Raw genomic sequence first — 17422 nt, 5'->3', positions numbered from 1 at the left:
TGTCTTAAATAGGGATAAAGGATACATTAAGTCTTGTATGTGACTATTATATTGACCACACAATCTCCCTACAACAAATCAGCAGAACAAAAGAATTCATGTCTTTTTTCATACTTTTACTGGGTAAAACCCATTTTATAAGAATGCAATTTGTGGCTGGGGTTGTGGCTCAGTGGTAGAGCACTTACCTAGCATGTGTGAGGCACTGGGTTCAATTCTCAGCACCACATATAAATAAATGAATAAAATAAAGGTCCATCAACAACTAAAAAAATATAGTAAAAAAAAAAAAAAGAAAGTAATTTGCTATTAGCTAATCCCCTTAAACTTTTTAAAAGAGAATGTGAACATTAATTCAGTAAGTAGACAAACATCTAAGGAATGACAACCCTTGCTACTGAGTCAAATCTGAGAAATTCCAAAGTCTCTAAACAATCACTGTCTTTTTTTGTCTGTTTATTTTGGCCGTATTGGAAGCTAAGTCTAGAGCCTCACACTGCTGGGCAACAACCATTGTCTTCCATGAGGTATGGGAAAGACAGAAACTGATGTGCTGCCTACTTTCTTTTTCTGTATGTCATCAGAACTGATCAACAGAAGGCCAAGTGAAAAACTAAACTACACCAACTGAAATGATCTAATTTCAAAAGACAATGATTCATTCATGAGTAAATATTAACAAACTGAGCTAATTATTACTGAAATGTCTTCAATTCTTTTTATTTATGAGAAAAGCAATTTTATAAATATGTTTAAGTTCTCTATTTGTATAAAAAATCATTGATACTGTTTCCTGATTTACAAAGGAATATTTAAAACAATACAGAAAGTTTCAGGAAGCTAATATTCCTAAGTCAAAGATTCAAGCAAAAATATTGCCTCAACTTTTTATCCCAAAATTATCAAAATGGGATTGGCCTCTCTGAAATTTATCTTCCACTTGATAGAGTCACTAAAGTTAGCTACAGGGCTAGACCACCGAAGAGTAGGTATACAGGTGACAATTAATGGGCCAACAGTGGCTTGTCCCCATTTTCTCAGAAGTTTAGAGTTCTTCAGTGGACTATAGGGACAGTAGACTAGTGACTATAGGAGTTGACAGACAAAACAAAAAATTCCAACAAGATCTACCTAGGCTAACTTTACTGACAATTTATTAATTGTATGTTTTTTCATTTTAAATGTTTTACTATAGAAAAGTTCAAACATATATAAAAACAGGTACATGGAGGTTCATTATAATGTCCTATCACTTACCTTCAATGATTATCAATTTATGGCAATCTTATTTCATCTATAACTCCTACACTTACCAATTCCCTCATTATTTTCAAACAAGTCCAGATCATATCACCTGCAAATATTTCAATATATATCTCTATGAGATAAGGAAAAAGTGAAAGAATCATACTACCATTATCAGTCCTAAAAATAAATTCTTTAGTATAAATCCTCAGAATTCATATTTACAATTGTAGTATTTAAAAGAATCGTGTTTGAATCAGATTGCCAAAAGGTTCACAAAGTAAAACTGATGGACATCTCTTAAGTCTATTTTAATCTTCTGGGTTCCCCTCCATTTTTTTTAATATTTATTTTTTAATTGTAGCTGGACACAACACCTTTGTTTTATTTATTTACTTTTATGTGGTGCTGAGGATCAAACCCAGGGCCTCACACGCGCTAGGCAAGCACCATACGGCTGAGCCACAACCCCAGCCCATCCCCTCCAGCTCTTTCTATACCACTAAATTAGTGGGTAATCAACTAGACCAAAAAAAAAAAAGTATTTTATACTAATTATTTTAACTACCAGGGCAAAAGAAAATAAATTATCTCTGTATATTTACCATTAGTCTAAATATTCATTTAAGGTAATCATTGTCACCATCCCAACTAGATACAGGAAGGGAATGATGCAGTATTTTTACATTTGTGTGAATCAACCAGCATTAGCAAGTCTCTAAACACAAGGCAGGTTCCCACAAAATCTGTACATATCCTACCATTATAAAGAAATGTTAACCCAGCATTTTCTGCATATATTCCCTTCCTGCATCAATGTCATGTTTGAATTTTGGTGGTTTTTTAAACTATATACTAGATCTTAGCCAAAAGGCTAAGAAGCAATATATACTTTTCAAAAAGTACAGTTGGTGTAAACAAAAATATGAGGTTCTAAACACATATTAGGTCCAACAATTCAATGGAAAGCAAGAGCTGGCATGTTAGGTCATGTTAGGTCACACTGGGTAAATTAAAGTACACTTATTTTAGAAACATTTTTACTCTTATTTTAGAAGCTTTTCAAATGATTTCTACAATCTTAAGCCTTTCCTCAAAGAAATTCTGATAATTCAATTGTCTTACAAAATTCTGCTTCTGGAGGATTAAAGTGGCAATCAAAATTTCTAAGGTTTGAAAAGCCTTTAAAATAATTACCCAACCACTTCTCTAAGTCTGCACTCATATGAACTAGGTGCCATGGCCGTGAACTGTCTAAATATGGAAGGAGACTCAGCAGCTTCTTTCATAATACATGCAGTATTACAAATATTAAGGTCTTATTTTTTTTTTTCTTCTAAGTTCCTTTTTTTTTTTTTTTAAGGTCTTAATTTTTAAAAATTTCAATCTTTTAAAAAAAATTTTAAATACATATTTTTAGTTGTTGATGGACCTTTATTTAATTCATTTATTCATATGTGGTGCTGAAAATCCAACCCAGTGCCTCACACATGCTAGGCAAGTGCTCTACCACTGAGCCACAACCCCAGCCCATTAAGTTGGTCCGTGGGTTGTGGGTTACTGTTAAATTGTTTAATTTCATTCTTTACATTTACTTACATACCCTTAAGCCCAGAAAAAGAGGCTTAAATTCAATAAGAGCTAAAAATTAAGTTATACAGTAAGAATAACATTCAATTTATATCACTCACAGCTTAGAATTAAGCAATAGTTTATTTCAATTCATGTTTCTTTCCTAGGCAAACAAATGCTCAATCAGGATTACAGGATAACTTCTAAATGATGAGTAGTAGATTTTGAAGAACAACAACAACAACAAAAATAGAAATAATGTTTAAAAACTATACTCCTGAATCTTAACAAAACACACACACACACACAACCTCACTCACACTCACTCACACACACACACAGCTGTCCCAAATCCCCAGCCTGAGATATAGTGAACACTCATTTAAAGTGTACAATTCTGGGCTGGCACCACGGCGCATGCATGTAATCCCAGTTACTCAGGAGGCTAAAGCAGGAGAATCCCAAGGTGGAGGGCAGCCTGGGCAATTCAGCAAAACACTGACTAAAAGTAAAAATTTTAGCTGCACGCGCCTGTAATCCCAGCAGCTCAGGAGGCTGAGGCAGGAGGATTGCGAGTTCAAAGACAGCCTTAGCAACTTAGCAGGGCCCTAACCAACTCAGTGAGATTCTGTCTCTAAATAAAATACGAAAAGGGCTGGGGATGTGGCTCAGTGGTTAAGCGTCCCTGGGTTCAATCCCTGGTACCAAAAAATAAAAAATTTAAAAAATAATAAATTTAAATGATAAGTAAATTAAAACTTTTTAAAAGGGCTGGGGATGCAGTTCAGTGGGAAAGCACTTGCCTAGCATTTGTGAGGTCCTGGGCTCAACCCTAGTACCACATATAGACAGCAATTCAGTGGACTTTGGTATATACACAGGTTGTGCAATCATCACAACTAGTTAAATTTCAGAACATTTTTTTCACAACAAAAGAAACTCCATATCTATTAGCATTTACCCCTCTTTCTCTTCTCTCCTAGCCCCTGAGAACCCCTTATCTCTTCTCTGTCTCTTTGGATTTGCCTATTCTGAACATTTAATAAGCAAAATCATATAATATGTGATCTTTTGTGCCTGGTTCCCTTCACTAAAGCATAATTTTCTAAGATTCCTCAGCATTTAATTTCTTTTTATCCATTGTATGGATATACCACATTTTGTTTATCCATTTGTCAGTTAATGGACACTCAAATTGTTTTCAGTTTGGGCTACAATACTATAAACAACATTGTTATGAACATTTGTGCACGGAGTTTTTTTTGTGTGTGTGTGAACATGTGTTCTACTCTCTTGGAGACAGCTAGAAATGTTGACTCATATGATAACTATATGTTTTAACTTTTCTTTTCTTTTTAGTTACTGGGAATTGAATTCAAGGGCACTTTACCACTGAACCACATCCCCAGCCCATTTTATTTTTTATTTTGAAGTAGGATTTCACCAAGTTGCCCATGCTAGTCTTGAACTTGGGATTTTCCTGCCTCAGCCTCCTGAGTAGCTGGGAATACAGGCATGTGCCACCAAGACTGGCTACGATCAACTTTTTGAGAAACTGCCAACTGCTTTCCAAAGCAACCACACTATATTGTACATTCTCACCAGCAATTTAGGATAGTTCCAATCTCTCCACATTCTTTATAACATGTTACTGTACATAATAGGTATATATATTTTTAATTACAGCTATCCTAGTGGGTATGAAGTGGTACGCCATTGTGTTTTTATTTGCATTTCCTCAATGACATGATATTTATCATCTTCTTTCAAAGTGGTTACTGGACACTTGCATATTTTTTTTTTTTTTGGAGAAATGCCAATTCAATGTCCTTTGTCTATTTAAAAAATTTTTTATAGATGGCCACAATACCTTTATTATTTATTTTTTTTAATGTGGTGCTGAGGATTGAACCCAGTTCCTCACATACAATAGGCGAATTCTCTACTACTGAGCCACAACCCAGCCCCCTTTAACCATTTTTAAACTGCATTATTTGTCTTTTTAGCAGTCATATATATATATATAATAGATACACGTCCCTTATTGATATGATTTGCAATTTTTTCTCTCATTTTGAGGGTTATCTTTATTTTCTTCACTGTATCTTTTAAAAGGTCTTCATTTCCATAAAGTCCATGTATCTATTTTCCCCCCCTTTGGTTACTTCTGCTTTTAGTGTCATATTTTGCCTAATCCATGGTCATAAAGATCTATGTCTTAATTTTTTTCAGAGAGTTTTGTACTTCAGTTTCAGCACTTGTTAACCTTTTTGATCCACTTTACTATGGTTTGGTTAAATGTCCTCCAAAGCCAGCCCCAGCAACTTAGTGAGGCTGTAAGCAAATTAGCAGTATCCAGTCTCAAAAAAAAAAAAAAAAGAAAAGAAAAAAGAAAGGACTGAGATATGATATGGCTCAGTGGTTAAGCTCCCCTGGTATCAAAAAAAAAAAAAAAAAGACTCAGGTCCTAAACTTCATTATACTGTCACAAAATATAAGGTCTAAGCCCATAGTATGGAATCCTTTACCTTTCTTGCACAGATCTGGAGGTCAAGAAATTAGTATTTTAATATAACCACTAAAGAATAAATACAATCTTAAGAGACAAGGAAATACTTTTATGTAGAGAGGGAGCAAGGAAAATAAGAGAAACACGAAATGACAAAAACCAAATGTACAAAGGAATAGTCTTTCTAATAATTATTGGAGGTAGCACTAATAGGAATCAGGAGCCCAACTGGTTTTAAAACTAATTTAAATGGAGGGTGGAGCCTAGGGAAAAAGAAAAGACAACTTTCTAACTTTCTAAAATATTGAATACATGAGGCCAGGCATAGCGGCACGCACCTGTATTACCAGCAACTCCTCAGAGGCAGGAAAATCTCAAATTCAAGGCGAACCTTAGCAATTCAGTGAGATTCTCAGCAATTTAGCAAGATCCTATCTCAAAATAATACATAAAAATAGCCGGGAATGGGCTGGGGATGTGGCTCAAGCGGTAACTTGCTCGCCTGGCATGCAAGGGGCGCTGGGTTCGACCCTCAGCACCACATAAAAATAAAGATGTTGTGTCCCCGAAAAATAAATATTAAAAAATTCTCTCTCTTAAAAAAAAAATTCTCTCTCTTTAAAAAAAAAAAAAAAAAAAGAGCCGGGAATGTACCTCTGTGGCCCATTTCAAAAAAAAAAAATTCTAGCACACTAAAAGTAAAACAATACTGAATTGCCTAAGTTATTCTCCCTTGTTATGTTACTATTATAATACATAAATAATGGACCAGTACACTTAAACTGAAGGCTTAAAAGGGAAATAGGGTTTGTAAGAGGAAATATTTCTTCGTTTACTCTGAAATCTTATCCTTATACTTGCTAGCACTTTGAGATCTGATGAAAAAAGTTACAGAATTGTATTATATGCCCCCAGAAATGCTGGACAAACTGGATAACTTAATTTATGCTTATATATGTACAAAAATTTTCTGGGAGAAAACACTCCTGGTTAACAGTCTAGCTCCATTTTTTTTCTTTTTATCATGAATATAGGTTAACATTTCTAAATACTAGTGGTTTCAATATGGGGAAAGAGCTACTGGTCGGCACTTATTTAGAGCAACCTATGAGGGCAACTTGACAATATCTACCAAATTTAAATGTCTAATCCAACCATCTTACTCCTAAGACTTTTTTTTTCAGTATTTATTGTTTAGTTAGTTATAGGTGGACACAATATTTTATTTTTATGTGGTGCTGAGGATTGAACCCAGTGCCTCATGCATGGTAGGCAAGCACTCTACCTCTGAGCCACAACCCCAACCCAACCCCCTAAGACTTTATACCTGCAGATATGCTTACACAGTGGGCAAATACCTGTAACGTGATATTATGGTTTGGATATGAGGTGTCTCCCAAAAGCTGTTAATGCAGGAATCATCAAAGATTAAATGATCAGATCATGAGAGCTATAACCTAAATCGGTCCACTAGTTTGAAAGCACTAACTGGGTGGTAACTATAGACAGGGAGATATGGCTGGTGGAGGTGGGTCACTGGGGCATGCCCTGGAAGGGTTCATCTGCTGTCATCTGCCCTCTTCCCATCTGCCAAAACTGAGTAGCTTTCTTTTGCCACATCCTTTCATGATGATGTGTTTCACCTAAGGCCCAATGGAGTTGGCTGATCATGGACTGAACTTCTAACACTTTTCTTCTTTTAAGGCGGTCTTGTCTGGTATTTTGGTCACATGAAGGTAAAATTAACTAACACACCTGAGAATGTTTACTATATCACTGTTGTAATCATGAAAACTGGAATGCTATTAAATGTAAGAAAAAAAATAGGAGTATATCCATAAATGGTCATATCAAAAACAATTGTACTATACACTCCTCTAAAAGAAATTTAAACTTTATTCTAGATATAATATCTCTAGAAGGCCAATTTAGAAACAATGTTGATCAAATCATTAAAAAAGCTGCTGAGTGCCGTGGTGCATGCCTAAAATCCCAGAGGCTCACGAGGCTGAAGCAGAAGGATCTCGGGTTCTAAGCCCACCTCGGCAACAGTGAGGCAGCTAAGCAACTCAGTGAGACCCTGTCTCTAAATGAAATACCAAATAGGGCTGGGGATGTAGCTCAGTGGTCGAATGCCCCTGAGTTCAATCCCCTGTACCTGCCCCCAAACCAAACCAAAACAAATTAAAAAAAGCTGGGATGGGATGACCTCCGATCCAACAGTATGATTTTTAGCAATGTATTCTCATATTAAGGATGTAAGATAGATATGTTCATTAGAGTTCTTTAAACTGCAATATACCCATTTACAACCTATTGTTAATAATCATCAAGTAATGGGAAACAGTCACCAAAAATGTTATAATTAAAGTGAGAAGATATTCACTACACAGTAAAGGGAAAAAAGCAAGCAAAGAGTAATGTAGAATCTTGTATGATCCTATTTTTTTGTAAAAAGCTCATCACTACATGTAGCATATAAAATTACATGTATGTACAGAGGAAGAATTACAAATTATCATCTCCAGGTGGTGGAATTAAACAACTTTTTTCTTCCTTTTGTTTTTTTTTTCCCTTAGTTCTTCTATGATGCACATACTATTCTTGTGGTAAGAAAGTTTTTCATTTCCGAAGAAGATAAAATAATTAAAGTCCACTACAGGAACGCTATGTTTCCATGAAAATGATTATTTTTATTAAGAATCCTGAAATATAACTGGAAAATAATTCATCTTCAAAAAACATAAAACACTTCTCAGCAAGGAAAAAGAAACCAATACTATACAGCCCCTCTAATCAATAAAAACATTAAAAATACTACTCGTTTTTGCCATTTCTTTCAGGTGGACAACAATCCTAACCTATCTTCCATACCAAAAGCCAAATAAAGCTGCCAGACAGAATACACAACAACGCTGCCCTGAGAAAATCCTTAATAAAGGAATAGGACTCTTCTAATTTAAAAATAGAAGCAAAATCAACCAAGGAACAGCCCCAGTTCTCTATAATAGGAATGTTGGGTTTATATTTTTTCTCCTAGAAATTATCAGCAGCAACAATCTGCTGGCTTCTGACTTGAAACACCAGTATCAATTCAACACCAACTTAGAAGGAACAGCACCACCTACAGAATCACTTCCGTATCAGTCCTTCTCCAACTAACAGAGCCACACATCGTTATCTAACAGGTATAGCTGTCCCTAAGACCTTTCTGTCCTCTTACCCCTCTAGCCCAGGAAGAATTTCCCCATAATCCCACTTACCATTGTTGTTGGCAATTAGTGTGACAAGAGTCTTCTTTGTACTGTCGCTGTTCTGTGCCCCGCTGCTACTAACGGTGGATGTAGAGAGGTGCCCAGCAACAGAAGCATGGGCAGCGATGGGCACTGGAGCCGAGACAGGCTGCTGGCTCACAGAAACTGTGGGGAAGGGGAGGCATAGTCACTTGGAGACAGGGACAGAGGACACTAAAGGATACTGCTCTAATCTTCCCTTTCCATCTCGCCATGGGTCTCTACAATCAAAAAGTTTCCTGTTTCATTCATAAATCCAACATTCATCTCATTTTTCCTCTAAATTATCCCATAGTCCATTCATTTAGACACAATCCCTTCTTCGTCTCACATGTTCTCATTAATTAAATGAGATAACCGACCCCACTGAACCCAGATGTTAATGTTCTGCTTACATAGCACTAGCAAACCTCTAAGACTCACAGGCTTATCAGCACTACTACTGGTATTCATATCCATTTGTATTAAGCCAACTACAAGACCCTGTAGTGTCCTGTTTCAGCCTAAACCAATGCCAACTTCAGGACACAAGGCAAGGAAGATAAAAAATAGCAACCGGTACACTTTTTTGGGAGGTGGGGGGAGATGGGGGAGTACTGTCACCCACTTTCTAGAATTCAGGGTAATCTAGAATTGGACCCTGCAATATCACATGTATGAAAGAGAAGCTAACAAACCTAAAATTTGTAAACTGTCCACGAAGGCAGACACAAAGCAATTTCTGCTCAGCTCACAAAGGAAACCAAGTTCAAGTAAAATTAAACAAAACAAACAAAAAACAAAACAAAAAACCCCAAGCCTATGGGAACCTATATTTGACTGGATACATAAATGAGCTCAGACACACACCAGCACTTGACATTCTATTCATTCATCATTTAGTAAGAGGGATATTGATAAACACTGGGTAAGCAGCCTCTCCATGTTTTTAATGAATTAAATATAGTTTTTTCTAGTTTATCGATGAGGAAGCTCAAGTACACACAGGACACAGGCTAGAGCATGGAAAAGAAGGTAGCATCAATGCCACAATGAGGCATCCCCAAATTCTTAAAAATCCTTCTCCACCTTACAATTTCTTAGCCAAAACACCAACTTAATTAATTTAAACAATTTAAGATCAAAAGAGCTTTTGTTACCTGTAGTAGTTTTATCCACTGAATTATAATCCTCAACTACAGAGTCCTCAATGACGTCACTGATTTTCTGCCATGGCTCCAACTCCTCCTCCTCACATTCCATAAACAAGTCGGTGTCCGCCATGCTATAAGAAAGAGTTTAAATAAGACATTGACCTAAGAATTGGAGAAATAGTTATACACAAAATATGGAATCAGAGCTGAGTCATGCAAATACACAGTTTATTTAAAAATCAGTATTTTAGGGCTGGGGATGCAGCTCACTGGCAAAGTGCTTACCTAATATGTGTGAGACCCTGGGTTCAACCCCGGCAATCACAAAATATTTTTTAAAAATTAAAAATAATCAGTATTTTGCTTATCATTATTGTGCATTAATATGTATCTTTTAAAAATGATGTGTTATGAGCAGGGCATAGTGGCGCACACTTGTAATCTCAGCTACTCTGTAGGCTAAGATAGGAGGATTGCAAGTTTGAGGCCTTCTCTCCAAATAAAATTTAAAACAAGGGCTAATGGTGTTGCTCAGTAGCACAGAACTTGCCTACCAAGTGTGAGGCCCTAAGTTTGACCCCCAGCACCACAATAAATAAATTAAAATAAATTTTTAAACAAAAAAAGAGGGGGACTGGGGATTGTAGCTTAGCTTGATGGTAGAGTACTTGCCTAGTATGCTTGAGTCCCTGGGTTCAGTTGCCACTGGGGTTGTTAAAATGCCATATGGTGACTACTCAGCCTTTTTGGTGCTCCTATAAATTTTATACCTAAGATGAGAGCCTTACTTGTCATACTCTAGTCCCAATACTACTACTACCTTCTAATTCTAGTCTAGGAAATTCTAGAAGGGGCTCCATCATAACTTGAACGTACCTTTAACTTGAAAACACCTTCTATGCTACATGCCTCTTTTAAAAATTAAGCCTACAATTCTGCACTGGAAATAAAAAGCTTCTGTTCTTTTGCTTGCCAATATTAGCTGACTAAGGCTCAGTCTGTCTTAGAATAGGAACAGTATTATTGCTCAATGTTCAAACAAAGCCTTTACTGCAGAGGCTCTTGGCGCCCTTAGTGTCTCAGTAGTTTTTTCACCACATCCACTAGCCAAAAACAAAACTGAACCACCATGTTTATTAAGTCATTAGGTTCATACAACCTGATAGCAGTAGTTTGGGCAATGCCCAACAGATGGCATTGTTTCTCTTGAAAATTTAAAATATTCTGCAATGCCCCACTGAGTTAGTTACTACCAGGTGCAGTTTGGGAAACAGTTTTAATTGGTGAAGTGTTGAATTTGCTTTTAACTGGTCTACAATCTCTCTTTTTTTTAACTTTATTTGTTTATTTTTATGTGGTGCTGAGAATCAAACCCAGGGCCTCACACATTGCCAGGCAAATGCTCTACCACTGAGCCACAACCCCAGCCCCTGGTTAACCTCTTTCTACACCAAATCTTTAATTTTTCATAAGGAAAAAAACAAAACTGAATTCCCCACCACCACTCTATTATTTTGCTATAAAGACACTTGGATACTTATCATACTAGAAGAACAGGAGGAGGAAGCAGAGAAGAAGGAAGAGGGTGGGAAAGAGGAGAGTGGGGAGGAGGGTGTGAAGGAGGAGGGTGTGTAAAGGAATTTTTACTCAATTTAAGGATATTCTTATATCTTCTTCTCAATTGCCAGACAGCCCGGAATGGTAAACATGCCTACAATTCCAGCTACTGAATACTGGGGAGGCTGAGGCAGGAAGAAAGCAAGTTTGAGGCCCGCATCTGCAATTTAGCAAGATCCTATCTCAAAATAAAAAATAAAAAGGGGCTGGGGATGTAGTTTGGTGGTAGAGCATCACTGAGTTTGATCATACATACACACACACACATACACAAATAAATAAGATAAAAGTGGATTTAAGAAACTAAAGATCAGCGTACACTGAACACACTGCTACATCAAGAAGAAAATCTGGGCAGGGCATAGTGGTATGTGCCTGCAACTCAGGAGTTTGAGGCAGGAAGATCCCAAGTTCCAGAGTAACCTGGGCAATTTAGAAACCTTGCCTGAAAAAAAAAAAAAAAAAAAAAAGATGGGGGAGTGTAGCTCAATGGTAGAGCACTCATGGGTTCAATTCCCAGTGCTGGGGCGGGGAGTCGGGATGGGGGGCTTGGATAAGGGCAGTAAATTTGAGACTCACACTGTAACTGGTGAAGGGCAAATTCTTATCATACAAGAATGAATCTCCAAATTAAGACCAATGGCCCTTTCTGCCTCCTCCTCCTCTTCCTCTTTAAATTTAACCCAAGGCCTTTCACTTGGCAAACTAAGGTCTCTACCACACTGAGCTACAGGTCCCAAGGCCCTCAGCTACTTTTAATGATATCTAAATTTTTATTAAATACAAAAGTGGTCAATTTTGGAAGCTGGGTATCTTATCAACTCAAAATTAACCTTGAATTAATCTACATCTCTACTTCCCTCCAATCATTTTGAAGCAAGTTTCAAATATATTCATAAGTATTTCGGTATGTAGCTATAAAAGACAAATAACATGTCTTAGAAACTTGAAAAAAAGAAATTCAAGTTATGTGCAATGGCCCCTGCCTATTATAAGCAGCTACTCAGGAGGGTGAGGCAGAAGGATCTCCAAATTCTAGGATAGCCTCAGTGATCCAAATGCTGGGCAATTTTGTGATACCTTGTCTCAAAATAAAATAGTAAACATAAAGGGCTGGGATGTAGCTTAGTGGTACAAAGCCCATAGGGTTCAATCCCCAGTACCTCAAGTAAATAAATAAAAATAATAAAATTAAAAATGGGCTGGAGTTGTGGCTCAGTTGTAGAGCACTTGCCTGGCATGTGCCCTGGGTCCAATCCTCAGCACCACATATAAGTAAATAAAAGATCCATTGACAACGAAAAATTTTTTAAATTTTTAAAAAAAATCAGTACCATTGTATGCCTAATGTCAAACATCTAGTCTACATTCAAATTTCAAATGCTCTCAAATAGCATACTTTTAAGTTTGTTTGAATTAGAATCCAAATAACATCCACATATTTGCTTATCTTAAGTTAAGTTTCTTAAATTTCAAGCTATAGGTCATCTTCCTTCATCTTTTTTCTTTTTCCTTGCAATTTATTTGTTAAAGAACCAGGTCACCTCCTGTAGTTTCCAAAAGTCTGGATACTGTTGATCACATACAAGTGGTATTTAACAAGCACCTCTGTTCTCTGTATGCCCTGAAAATTGATAGCTGGATCTAGAGTCATGATGCAAGTCTAACTTTTATTTTCCTCCAAGACTACTCATTGGGGTGATGCTTTATTCCTTTAGGAGACATATTCAATGTCTACATACAATCTTTTTTAAAAAAAAAATTAATATTAGAACGTTATAATTATACACAGTAGTTGGGTTCATCCCGACAAACTCATATATGAATGGAATTTGTAGATCCAATCAGTTTTTTTTTTTTTTTAATATTTATTCTTTAGTTTTCGGCGGACACAACATCTTTGTTTGTATGTGGTGCTGAGGATCGAACCCGGGCCTTACGCATGCCAGGTGAGCGCGATACCGCTTGAGCCACACCCCCAGCCCAGATCCAATCAGTTTTAAATCTATCATTCCTTCTATATTTACAAGTAGAACACTTCCATTAAAATAAATAAATAAATAAAATAAAAACCCATACCTACTATTTGGTTCTCAAGTGTTATAGTTCATACAGGAAAAGTTTTGATTCTCTATTCTTCTTGATTATTTCCCTTTACCCTTAAAGTGGTGAAGTTTCCCTTTACCATTTTTCAAAATGAGTTGATTCAGCAGCATCCAAAGTAACCAATAAGCTCATTCACAAACTACTATTACAATATCACAATTTAAACATTTAATGTTTTGATCCATGCAGTTACCTTTACTGGTCCTCAAAATGTTCATTTTGGCCATTGAGAACATCTTCCCTTGGCTCCTGAGCCCTTTCACCCACAACACCAGTAACTGATAAAATCCTTGCTAGTGAATAGATGTTACACACTCATCTCATACATTTCCTGCCCCAGACTAGAATCAGCCATTTATTTAAGGACTGATATTTGAGGGGAATGATATTCTAAGACCAGAATCTAGATGCTAAAGGCCTTTCTAGTCATTTTAAATATAAACTACCTCCACAGTAACACCCAACTGTTAAGTCAGTGTCATCAATTTTGCTCCTATATTATGTGTGGAAAAATTCCATATCCACAAATAACATGCCTTAGAAACTTAAAAAAATAATATTTCTCCTAAACCCCGTCCCCCCACTTCCAGTACTAAGGACTGAACCAGGGGGCTCTACCACTCAGCTATACCCCAGCCCTTTTTTATTATTTTGAGACAAAGTCCCACTAAGTTGCATTGCTAAGGCTGGCCCTGAACTTGTGATCCTCCTACCTCAGCCTACAAGTCACTGGATCACAAGCATGTGCCATAGCACCTGGCTTCAGTTTTATGTGTAACCTACACTAATTAAATAATTATTGCTTCAACACTTACGCTAATCTAACTGTGTGTATTTCCTTTCCTTCTTCCTAATATTTAGATCATTTTCCCTTTTGGCATAATTTATGTGCAATCAATAAATTTTGTCTGGTGTGGTATGTATACCTGTAACCCTAGCAATTTCAGAGGCTGAGGCAGGAGGATGCAAAGTCTGAGGCTAGCCTGGGCAATTTAGTGAGATTCTATCTTCCAGTCTCAAAATAAAAGTCAGGCAAGGAGGCATAGTATGCCTGTAATCCCAGCAATTCAGGAGGAATACAAGTTCAAGGCCAGGTTCAGCAATTTAGCAAGACCCACAGCAACTTAGTAAATCCTGTCTCAACTTTAAAAATAAAAAGTACTAGGGATAGAGACCCCAAGTTCAACCCCCGGTACCAAAACAAATAAGCAAATAAAATAAAAAGACTAAGGAATGCAGCTTTGAGGTAGACTGCTTGCCTAGCATGCATTAAGCCTGGGTTCAATCCCCAGTACCGATGAAAAAATATTAAGGACAATGTATTTTTTAATATATAATGAAACAATGAAAAGCTAAGTAGGCTGGGCAAGATGGTGCATGCCTGTTATCCCAGTTACTTCAGAGGTTGAGGCAGAAGATCAAATTTGAGGCCAGCCTGGACAAATTAGTGAGACCCTGTCTCAAAATCTTTAAAAAGAGCTGAAAGTATAGCTCAGTAGTGTTTTCCTAGTTGCTCAAAGCCTTAGGTTCGAGTTCCAGTAAGGGAAGAGGGTGAAAAAGGGCTAACCAAGGGATATTTAATAAAGCCTTTTAGCAAGTAATTTTTAAAACCATCTTTCCTTAACCACCATGATTCAGAGATTACCACAAAAATATCAAACAAAATTCTCAACTACTGCTAACAAAAATTTACCTATACTATACAACCAATAAGGACTTTTTCTAAGCAAACGTATGATGTGTTTGGGGGTGTTCAAGATTTAGAGCTAAAAGTCTATAACTTGACTTCCAAATTTCTACTTTTGATAAAATTTCCAGTAGAGCTTAAAAAAACTCATCAGATTCCAGTATTCTCCAACATATATCAGGGAGAACCCATGCTGTGCAGTATATCTGCAGAAAAGATTCAACAACTGTACATAGTTTATGTAAAGGGAAATCTAGATTATAAAAGACATCATTAAGGAATCTTCATAGGTACCGAGTGGACTTTAGCTAACTCAGAGGTATTCAAACAGGGTCAATTTTGACCTTCAGAAGACGTATGGCAGTGTCTGTGAGATATTCTTGGCAGTCATAACTGGGTGAAGAAGATGCTACCAGCATTTTATCCAGTTCACAGTGACTAAGGTTAGTGTCAAGATCGAGAAACCCTGATCAAACTGAATACATGTTCTGAATAAGAGGGAAACTTAAAAGAAAAACAAAATCATCCTACATTCTATACACAAAATTTTTTTTTGGGGGGGAGGGCAGAGGTGTAACAGGGATTGAAGCCAGGGGCACTTAACCACTGAACCACATCCCCAGCCTTTTTAATTCTGAGACAGCGCCTAAGTTGCTAAGGGCTTAACTAAGTTATTGAGGCTGGCTTTGAACCTGCAATCCTCCTGCCTCACCTCCCAAGCCAATAGGATTATAGTCATACACCATCACACCTGGAATAATTTCTTTTAAAAATATTTATTTTCTGTAACACAGTAAAATATGGTTCCTTTGAACAGTTCAAATGGTTGTATCTTGTACAGTAAAAAAAACTTTTATAAAACCCATATATTCCTAGTTTGCTTCACCCTATAATTATTTACCTGTGAAACTGATTTTCTCTTCATATTCACTTGACAGCTTCCATGACATTCTTGCCTAAGTACACAGTTTCTCCTAATAAAACTGGAGCATCATCAGCCCCTACCATTATGGTTCTGCTTGTTACCATCATTATCGACTAGTAAAATAATTTTTGTGAAAATAATTTCCAAGTCTTTTTGTCTAAGGCACCCTTTTAAAATCTTTCTAGTTGTTGGCCCTTTTCATTTCCTCTATAGGCTGCTATCCCTTCCTCCAGTACCAGGGATCCCATCAGAAGTACTCTACCACGGAGCAATAGCCCCAGCTGTTTTTGAGACGGGATCTTACTGAATTGCCAAAGCTACCCTCGAACTTGCTTTCTTCCTGCTTCAACCTCCCAAATAGCTAAAAACTACAGGTGTGTATGCCCCTCCCCCTCATCCATGGGTTGCTTTTGCTTCATATATGAGTTCTTGTTGCTCTTTCAACCTCTAAATCATTTTCTCAGAGGGCAGTGAACCAAAATGACACCTGCAAACCTTTTTCTGAGTTCTTTCTCAAAATCTCATGGTTGTGGGGCTGGGGATGTGGCTCAAGCAGTAGCATGCTCACCTGGCATGCGCAGGGCGCTGGGTTCAATCCTCAGCACCACATACAAATAAAGATGCTATGTCTGACAAAAACTAAAAAATAAATGTTAAAAAATTCTCTCTCTTTAAAAAAAAAAATCTCATGGTTGTGCATGAACTCAAAAATCAGAATAATAGCTCTACATCTCAAAAGCCTGAGTTTATGATAATAGGTTTAAGTAGAAAAATGTTAGCCAACAATTCAAATTACTGCCAAATAATCCAAATTTAAATTTAATCATTAGTTCTGTGGTTTGTTCTTTCTGTAAAAACCAAACAAACAAAAGCCAAAACCTACTTGTGGAGTATTTATTCCCGACAATAATGCTTAACCTGAACCAAGCACTGAAATTTAACTTGAAGTGCACAGGAAATATGGCAATGAGGAACAAGTAAACATTGCTACAGGGAACTAAATGAAATAAATCCAAAGGCAGAACTTTCCATAAGGAAATAAACAAACCCAGAAGATATGACATTCTATAAAACAACTAAGTTGGTCTTTTGAAAAATGTCAATGTCTGCCAGTCATTCAGGAATCCTAGCTACTGGGGAGGCCAAGACAGGAGGATGGAAAGTTCAAGGCAAGCCTGAGCAACTTAGTAAGAGACCTTGTCTCAAAATAAATAAATAAGGGTCAGTAATGAACACCACTGGATTCAATCCCCAGAACCAAAAAATAATATATATATATATATATATATATATATATATATATATATATATATATATATAACACACACACACACA

General features: G+C 36.7%; 1 protein-coding gene across 11 annotated transcripts in view; it reads right to left on the bottom strand.

The window, feature by feature from the left end:
• Pogz (pogo transposable element derived with ZNF domain) overlaps window positions 1–9971 on the bottom strand; it is a 35772-nt gene extending 25801 nt beyond the window's left edge. For 2 of the 11 annotated variants that reach the window (XM_048814848.1, XM_015502926.2), the window contains exons 1-2: window positions 9759–9971; window positions 8590–8745 (exon numbers count right to left, since the gene is read on the bottom strand). In XM_048814848.1, the coding sequence (XP_048670805.1) occupies window positions 8590–8745; window positions 9759–9882 (280 nt within the window). In that variant the 5' untranslated portion in view covers window positions 9883–9971. The remainder of the gene's footprint in view (window positions 1–8589; window positions 8746–9758) is intronic. The other 9 variants (XM_048814851.1, XM_048814853.1, XM_048814849.1 and 6 more) reach the window with 8 other exon arrangements.
• Window positions 9972–17422: the final 7451 nt, after the last annotated feature.

Source organism: Marmota marmota, unplaced genomic scaffold (genome assembly GCF_001458135.2).
Source record: "Marmota marmota marmota unplaced genomic scaffold, marMar, whole genome shotgun sequence".
In the NCBI taxonomy this organism is placed as follows: domain Eukaryota; kingdom Metazoa; phylum Chordata; class Mammalia; order Rodentia; family Sciuridae; genus Marmota; species Marmota marmota.
The sequence above is the reverse complement of the archived record's forward strand: the minus strand, read 5'-3'. Positions and strand labels throughout refer to the sequence as shown.